At 42.6% G+C, this 9,648-nt stretch overlaps 1 protein-coding gene across 1 annotated transcript; it reads left to right on the top strand.

The window, feature by feature from the left end:
* The first annotated feature begins 4,912 nt into the window (after positions 1–4,912).
* LOC131540890 (zinc finger protein 391) lies at positions 4,913–7,758 on the top strand. The gene is made up of 2 exons (XM_058776235.1): positions 4,913–5,224; positions 5,507–7,758. Exons 1-2 carry the CDS (start codon positions 5,023–5,025, stop codon positions 6,823–6,825), a joined length of 1,521 nt encoding a protein of 506 aa, XP_058632218.1. The 5' UTR covers positions 4,913–5,022; the 3' UTR covers positions 6,826–7,758.
* The last annotated feature ends 1,890 nt before the right edge of the window (positions 7,759–9,648 follow it).

Raw genomic sequence — 9,648 nt, 5'->3', positions numbered from 1 at the left:
TTGGCGAGGAGGGCTTTATATCGGACTGAATCAGGGTCAGATCGATGGAGGTGATGCCAGAACTGAACACATCTCTTCTGGATCTCAATGTTCAGCGGGTATAAGCCTAATTCAGCTCTGCAGGCATCACTGGACGGACCTCTCTGGACCCCTACAATGTTTTTGATCATTTCTAGTTGTAGTTTTTCTATTGATGTTTTATCCCAATTTTTAAAATTTATTATTGGTCCCCAAATTTCACTCCCATACAGTAGAATTTGTTTAATGATTGCGTGATATAATTTGATCCATGTTTTAATTGGCCAAACTATGATTAGATGTATAAAATGCCCTCCGGGCGTCTCATTCAAGGCCTTCACAGCCGGACCGAAGCCCCCTGATGCAGAGATCTCGAGGCCCAGGTAAGTGCAGCTGCTGCTGTGCTCGAGGACTGAACTGAGACCTGGCCTTCTTCTGGAGCACCGTGACTCTGGTTTTGTCCAGGTTGACCATCAGAGCCCGTTCCTCACAGTACTGTTCCAGCAGGGCCCGGCTGTGCTGGAGACCCTCGGCTGCGGGGGACAGCAGAACCAGGTCTTCAGAGTCGTGCGGAGCGAGGCCCGGGATGCTGCCGGAGCGGTCCAGAGCTTCTGCAGCTCGGTGATGTAGATGTTAAACAGGGTCGGGCTCAGACTGCATCCCTGCCTCGCTCCACGACTCTGCCGGAAGAACACACTTCTGAGATTCACAATGTTCACCGCACATTTACTGTTTTTATACATGGATTGTATAACATCAAATGTTTTTCCCCCAATGCCAGTTTGTAATAATTTGTATAGTAAACCATCATGCCAAATAGAGTCGAACGCTGTTTTAAAATCAACAAAACATGTAAATATTTTTCTTTGTTTGCCCTTTAGATTTGTGTTAATTAGAGTGTGGAGAGAATAGATGTGATCGGATGTACGTTGTTTTGGTAAAAAGCCAATTTGTGATTTATTTAGGATGCTGTGTCTTGTGAGGAACGTCACTATGCGGTTGTTTATTATATTGCAGAAAAGCTTTGCTAGGTTACTGCCCACACAAATACCACGCTAATTACTGGGGTCGAATTTATCTCCTTTTTTATATCCAGGAGTGACCGGTCCTTCAGACCAGGTCTCAGGGACGTCACCAGAGGATAAGATCAGATTGAATCATTTTGCCAGAGCTTGAATGATGTGAGGGCTGCTGAGTTTGAGATCTCATTACTGATGTTGTCTTCTTTAATTTGAGATTTTTAATGTGCTCTGTTATTTCTGATGTTGTTATAATCATGGTAATTGTTTATTGTTTTCTTTAAATCTTGTAGTTGTCTCTGTGTTGTTGTTTGGGGCTGGTCGAGGTCTGAGTAAAGAGTGTTAAAGTAAGAGCTCCAGACTGTGATTTGCAGTAATGTGTTTGATTTGAGGCTTTCACATTTTTTAAAGAGATTCCAGAAATTGTTTTCATCTATTGATTCATTGATTTCATCAATTTTAGCTTCATAATATTGATCTCTTTTGTTGCAAATGAGCTTTTTATAATTGTTCAAGCAGTTGCAGTAGGCGAGCCGTAGCGTCTGATTGGCCGGTTCTTTATGCTTTTTGTTAGCAAGTCGTCGAAGGTCTTTTCTGAGACAACTGCATTCATTATCAAACCACATATTCTTTTTTACTTTTTGTTTGTTTGTTCTATGTTTGTTTGGTCGTTTTGGTTTTAAAGGGAACAGTTTTTCATGTTTGAGGGGAGGAGTGCTGACCCGGTCACATGACTGTTTCAGGTAAAGGACTGTTTGGCAGTGGTCAGAAATGGGAAGTTGAGGTCTAACTGTAAAGGCATTAATAAAATGTGGGTCAATGTCTGTAATTGAATAATCAACTACACCGGCTCCTAATCTGGAGCAGTAGGTGAATCTGCCTAAACTATCTCCTCTGCTTCTGCCATTAATGATGTATAGTCCTAAACCTTTACAGAGTTTTAACACTTGTTTTCCATCGGTGTCGACTAAACTATCACAGCTGTTTCTTGGTGTGATAATTAATGAAGAATGAAACGTGGTGTCGTTGGATATGAGATTATCTACAATATTCACATAATCAATTTCTCTTCCGGTCCTGGCATTTAAGTCTCCGCACATGAGAACATGTCCTCTTGACTGAAAGTGCAAGACGTCGGTCTGTAGCTGTAGAAAGCTTTGCTGGTTGTAATAGAGTCGTGAGGTGGAATATAGAGCGCACAGAGGTAGAGATCATGCTGTGATATGACTGATTTCACTTCAAGCCAAATAGATGAATTTTAAATTTTAACAATTTTTATCAAGTGCTTCAAATTGTCTTTGTGCCAAATAAGTATTCCACCGGAGTCACGGCCATATTTAATATTAGAATTTTTTAATGAAAGAACAACAATTTCTTTGTATGCTATTGGACAATGTAAAGCCTCATTACTGCGACGCCACGTTTCATGAACGATACAGATGTCCGTATCTGTTACACTGCTGAGCAAGTCTTGGTCTGCAGACTTGTTACTGAAAGTAGAAGAGTGCAGACCCTGTATATTCCAGCAACTGATTTTAAGAGACTTCATGAATAGGTTTGTCTGTAAAGTGTGTGCGTGTATATGTGTGAGTTATATCATGAGTCTGGAGCAGACGGTGTTCAGCAGACGTCTCTTCTGGTTGAGTTCAGCAGCTGCAGGGTGTTGTGGTCGTTGTGTTGTGACGGTGGTCCGGCGGCTGCTCTGGGCTCTGTTGGAGGACGAGGGCTTCTTGTTGTTGGAGTTTCTGCTGTTTTCCGGTGCGCTTCCAAGGGCTGTGCTTTTCATCACTCTGGCGAAGACTTTCACTCCTTGCTTGTTGAGATGCACATGGTCATACATATGATGTGGTCGTATATCAATGTGATGTGCGAGATGAACATTAGGAATAAGCGCACAGCTTCTGGAGAGTTCCACATTATATCCGTGAATCACGTGGAATGGTACATCGGTGCGTGGTAGTAATGCGGACAGAGTTATTTTTGCGTCTGGGAAACGCTGAGAGGCTCTGATTGCCAGCTCTCTGATCACAGGAGCCACATGGCCCTTCATGGCTCTTAAATCATTCGTATTTCCCGATATTTCCCGTTGGAGTCGATCAGGATAAGGGCCTGTGTTTCTCTCGGGTCCTCTGCAGCGGAGATATCAATCTGATTTGCTGGATCAGTCGAGCTGTGAGACTCTCTCTTCTTTGCTAGTTGTTCAGTTTGAGTATTTTTCACGAGGATCTCTGGGCACATTGATGGTTCAGGAGAAGACTCTTTAAGTGCTGGAACAGAATTGAGTTTTTCTTTCAAACTGTTAATGAGTTCATCCTTGCTGTGGAGTATAGACTTCAAGACCGAGAGCTCCTCTTGCATTTCTGCTCTGACTTCTGTTAGCTGTTTTCCTAAAGTTGATTTTATTTCACTCACTTCATCTTTAGTTTGTTGAAGCTCCTTTGACATTTCTTCTCGGTCTCTTTGCAGATATTTAATCTCTTGTCTCAAATTCAATATGTCATTTGTAAGTTGTTCCATGTTGTTGTTGCTTAGGTGAGAGAGAATTAATTCTTTTAGCTCTACTACCTCAACCTCCAGGAGTGAAAAACTGTCTTTCATTCTTGACATTGAAGTTATAGTTGATGGAGTCATTGCAATCTTTTGGTCTGATTTTCCAGGGGCGGTATCAGTGTTTGGATCCTTGTTGTTAACTTGTGTGGGATGATCATCATCATCATCATCAGACAGTGCAAGTGTTTTTATTTCTTCAAATTCTTCAATGAAGACTTTGAGAGCAGACTCTGATCCTTGTATCATGACAGTGCCATTTTGATACAGGTTTAAGGTCAAAAATCTTGTTTCGTTGTTGTTTTCAGTATCTTCAAATACTAGGATTTGTCTGCCTTTACAGATGCCTCTTTTCTTGGTGAAGGGGAAATGCTGACAGAAAGCAGTGTGCCATAAAAGGCTGTGTTCAGAGTAGAAGAGCAGGTTAGTCAGGACACTGTGGTCAGCAAACAGTGTTTCCGGTGTTTCCTTCATCTGCTTCTGTCTGAGGAGCTGCTTGGATCTCTCGGAGCTCGTCTGAGGGTAGATGAAGGGGCGGAGCCAAGATGCTGCGCTGGCCATGGCTGATTTAGAATGTAAACAATCAACTGAATTAACTGCCAGTGGTTTGTTTATTTTCTCTTGGTCAGGATACAAAGATATTAAAAATGAAAAATAAGTCAAAACGTAGGAAAAAATAACTTATACTGATTCAAAAAAAAGAAAAAAAAGTCCAGTTGTGTCCAAAATGTCTCTTTGTGTTGTTCCTCTAAGTAAAAGCTCACAGAGAGCTAATGAAATATCAGTCTTATTTAAAATGTCTTTACCTTTCTTCTCCTGTAAGGTTTTTCTCTTAGTTGTTGTTTTTGTTGCTTGATGTTATCTTTTCCAACATGAATATCTTCTTCTGAACTTCCCCCAGATTCAAGTGTGGTTTAAAAAAAAAAAAAAAAACTCCCAAAAAATCAAAAATTCAACAAAAGATTCGTCTACATGTTGTTTTGTGCTGAATCTACTACTTTTGGAAGATATTTTTAAATTATTGTCTCAATTTATCTTCAATTTTTCAGGAGCTCAGCTCATGTCTGACCTTACTGTAGAATCTCTCTCTCTCACACACACACTCTCACACACACACACACACACACACACACACACACACACACACACACCTGTCCTCTGAGCTCATCCCAGCGTCTCCTGGTCAGTCCGTCCATCATCAGCAACACATCATCCCAAATATCAGCAGCGTGTAACTCACTAACATGTTAAGCACAGAAATGAATCACTGTGTCGTCACGTCACTGATCCAGAGACTAATAAAGGGATATTATTGGTTATTACCCGAGGTCATGTTGAGCAGCGGCTGCGGTTCTCCTCCAGGCCGCGGGGGGCAGCGCTGAGTCCGGCGGCGCTCGCGGCTCTTCCTCGGTCTCTGCGGCTCCGAGTGTTCGTGGAAATGGCGAAGTTTGGCGATTTAAAAGCCTTTCTTGAATCTTCATTAAATGAAATCTTCCGTGCGACGGTCAGTGATATTCTGGACTCAGTGGAACAAACCGTCGGCGAATATCAGCGTAAAATTCAGCGGATAGAGTCAGAAAATGAAGATCTGAGAAAACGACTTTCTACAAAAGAAAAAAAGACAAATTATATAAAAACAGGTGAGTGCAATTTGGAAAATGATGTCATAGGAAGTATAAACTACGCTGCTTTTTTTTTTCTTTTTTGGCTAATATGTGCAAATGATAGTGTTGCCCATAAGAGATGTGCATCTGATTTATTCCTTCTGTGATTATCATTTGATAAAAACAATCAGATATAACGTACAAGTAAATGTAAACAACATAAGGCGAGAGAGGGGTGAAATATTAGTTTCTTAATTCACTGTCACAACAGACAGCAAAAGCAACGCCAGTAACGAGATGTTTTTGTGTGTTTTGCAGAAGATGAAGACCATGTTGTGGCTCAGCTTGACTTTTCAAGAAACCCTTTTAGCCAGACTTTATCTGCTCAGACGAGCGAATACAGCGATCAGACCGAGACGGCTGGAGATTCACTGAGCAGCCGCGTTAAATCACAAGCCACAGACGCCACGTCGCTCCACTTAAACAAGAACTGTGCAACAAGACCATATTTATTTGTGAAGGCCGACCCAGACACGGAGGACGGATGTGCTGTGGACCTGTCGAACCCTCACGCTTCTCCTAAACACAGCAGTAAAGAAATCAAGTCCGAGGACAGCGAGGAGAACGCTGACTCTGAACGTCACGCCGCGTTTAAATGTCCTTCAGAGCCGGAGATCAGCTCTAACGAGTGTGACGTTAAAGTAACGGTAGTGACGGACCAACACCTTACCGTGTCCGATGAAGAGTCCAGTCCAGATGGTCTGTCCGACGAGGGGTTCTCCGGCTCGTTTCACACGATGCTGTCTCCAGACTCGAGACCGAGCGACTCGTGCGGTCAGTGCGAGGTCAGGTCTCACGCCGCGGAGAAGACGCACGTCTGCGGTCAGTGCGGGAAGGGCTTCGACCGCGCCGATCTGCTGAGGAACCACCGGCGCACGCACACCGGAGAGCGGCCCTTCGCCTGCGGTCAGTGCGGGAAGAGCTACGGTCACCAGGGCCAGCTGCGCATACACCTGCGCACGCACACGGGCGAGCGGCCCTACGGCTGCAGCGTCTGCGGCAAGCGCTTCAACGAACACAACCAGCTCAAAGTGCACCTGCGCACACACACCGGAGAGCGACCGTACGCCTGCGCCGTCTGCGCTAAAACCTTCACCAACGCCGGCAACCTGCGCAGCCACAGCCGAGTGCACAGCGGCGAGAAGCCCTACGCCTGCGGTCAGTGCGGGAAGAGCTTCAGCGGCGCCGGCGACCTCAAGACGCACCTCCGCATCCACACCGGCGAGAAGCCCTACCGCTGCCAGCTCTGCACCAAGAGCTTCAGTCAGGCCGGGCACCTGAGCATCCACCGCCGCATGCACACCGGGGAGCGGCCCTACGGCTGCGCAGACTGCGGCAAGCGCTTCACGGTGGCCAGCAGCCTGAAGCTGCACCAGCTGACCCACAGCGGAGAGAAGCGGCACACCTGCGGTCAGTGCAGCAAGAGCTTCAGCCGTGCCGGACACCTGAAGAGACACGAGCTGGTGCACACTAGAGAGAAGCTGCACTGCTGCCCGCTCTGTGACCGCAGGTACAGTGACCAGTCGTCTCTAAAGAAGCACCAGAAGCTGCACGCCGAGAGCGAAGGCCACCAGTGATGCTTCTGCATTCGTTCCTCCGCATCACTTCTTACAGCAAACATGAGGAATCCGCTGGAACGATGATGGATCCTGTGACTTGCACTGACATCAAATGGCTAAAGCATTGGTCTCAAACTCAATCCCTGGACTCTCCAGCCCTAATCAAACACACCTGGTCCAGATGAGCTCCTGTACACGTCCGAGCTGGAGCTGTGGCCCTCCTCTGGCTTAAAGGATCCTGAGATCTGAATGGTTGTCATGTTCATGTTGAAGGGATACCGTGGTATTATCATGGCACACGTACTGTACTGATGTTTGAAAATGTAGATGAGTCTTCATTCCTGTAGACAGCGTGTCTCTTGTCTGTGACTGTATGAATACGTTAATTAGAAATTAATGCTGTCGTCTTGTATGATCTGGTTTGTTAAATGTCAGTTATGATGTGAGCACATCTTAGATGAAAAGCAATTTAACTTAAGAATCTTGTATAAAGTCTTCTCTATTGTATTGTGAATTTAATGTTAATCATTTCAGCTCCTCTTGAATGTTAACTCAAAGCTTTACTGACAGAATAAAGTGTGTTTGAATCTTGTGTATTTATTAATCTTGACTGATTTTATTCTGAACGTCAGAATAACTGTCTCCAGATGAACTCTTACTGGACTGAAGCAGCTCAGCTTTACTTGATCCTCCATCAATCACTTTCTAGAAACATCAGTGCGTCTCGAACCTGATCCTCAGGATCTTCTGAGGAGCTTTACTCTCACTGTTCCTCAGCGGAGGAATGATCTTCATCTTACATCTTCTGAGGATCTCATTTTTGCACAGTTTGAGTCTCGTAACTGTTTTTCCTCCATATTCTTACTTTATCAGAGTATGAGCCATAAAAACCTGATTTATCTGATGCTCAAAAAAAAAAAAATGAAAATATATATGAAAATATAATGAAAATTCTAATGAAAAATAAAAATCACTGCTGAACTTCAGTTTTGGGTGCGTAGATCAACCAGAAACATCACTTTGAAGTAATGATCCACACTCCTCTAAATTCTTAATAACTTTTCATTTTAATTTTGCAACAGAGCGATCAACAGTCAGACGTTTCGGCAGAAAGCCTTCTTCAGTGAATCATATAGCGACATTTCCAATAATCACCCGGTAGAAAGCCACATATAACAAGTGTTACTGATCACAAACTCAACTGACCAATCAATCAAGCAATTTCATTACAAAAAACTAAAAATAATTCCAAAACACTCAATACATTAAAATAACAATACAAGCACCAAAAAAAGAAAAGAAAACATACATTACAAATAATCCATCAAAAATTCACTAATGAATTTGTCAAAACACTAATATGAATGAAAGTGGGGAACGAGCCGACGAATCAGGCGAAAGCCGTTAATTAATCTGTATCGTATAGCCCACTATAACTAATGTGTTAATCAACTTTATTATACTTAAAGAAAACTAAAAAGATCAAAGTCCTCATTAAAATCAAGGGAGACAAGCTTTTTAATCGATAAATCTAATAAGCTTCTTGTAAAAGTTTTTCCTCTGTTACCACATCTTTTAGAAATTGTTACTTTTTCTATACCTATACAACTCAAATCCTTAACCTCGTGATTACAGTCATGAAAATGTCTTGCTATTGGTGAATTCACATCACGTCTCCTGACGGCAGGTTTATGTTCACTAATGCACATTTTTAGCTGGCGACTGGTTTTTCTGATGTTAATAAATGGACACTGACATTTTAACATATAAATCACATTAGATGTGGAACAGGTAATTAGTGATTTAATAAAGAACATTATTCCAGAATGTTTGCCACTGAATTGATTGGTTTTAATTAACGATGAGCAAACGGCACAATTCCTACAAGGGAAACAACCTTTTATGATTGTTTTAGTCCTGTCAGTATAAATATCAGTCTATTTGCTACATTATTTGATCTTTTGTAAATAAACAAAGGAGATTGTTTTTGTTTAGTCTAAAGCAGGGGTGTCAAGCCCTACTCCAACACACAAACCATGTTTTCAAATAAGCCAGAAGGACTTGATTAGCTGTATCTGGTGTGTTTAATTAGTGTTGAATCTAAACTCTGCAGGGGCCAGTTGTGCAAAAGTAATCTGATCAGATTTTGGCCATTGGATTGGATTATATATATATATATATATATATATATATATAATATTTAATTTAAAGTGTTTTTTTTTAAATCACTGATTGTAAGCTACATTTGGCACAATCACCAGAGATGGACCAGTCAGAATTAGTTGCAAAACACTGGCTTTCCCCCCCATCAGCATGTCCCTTTAGGGGCTCCGTAGAGCACTAGTAATCCAGATTTGAAAATCGGAAAAAGTGTGTATCTGTATCAGGGTGATCCAATCCATTTCTGCTTTGAAAAACCGGCACAGAAGTAAGATGGGTTACCTGATCCTGGATAGCAAAACATGGGATTTCCAAATCAAGATCATTCTGATCCAGATTAAACCTTTTGAACAACTGGCCGCTGTGGTCTAAAGTGTCAGACTGTTTCTTTTCTAAAATAGATTTTTCATACTATTATTTCATATGCTTTACATGAGCCGCTCGTATGGATTCTTGTGGTCATGCAGCGCTCTCTGGTGTTCACTCGTGTAATGGCAGTGACTCCAGATCCATCAGCTGCACTTCAGGAGTCATAAACAGCCACTATGTTCATCCACTTACAAAGTTAAACTAACCTGTTAGATGACTAAGACTAGTGTAGGCAGCTGTGAGACGGGCCAGTGACTGTATAAAGCGTTCAGTGCTGAACACGTGACCGGATCAGACGAGCTGTGAACAGGT

This window comes from Onychostoma macrolepis, chromosome 05 (genome assembly GCF_012432095.1).
Source record: "Onychostoma macrolepis isolate SWU-2019 chromosome 05, ASM1243209v1, whole genome shotgun sequence".
In the NCBI taxonomy this organism is placed as follows: Eukaryota; Metazoa; Chordata; class Actinopteri; order Cypriniformes; family Cyprinidae; genus Onychostoma; species Onychostoma macrolepis.
The sequence above is the reverse complement of the archived record's forward strand: the minus strand, read 5'-3'. Positions and strand labels throughout refer to the sequence as shown.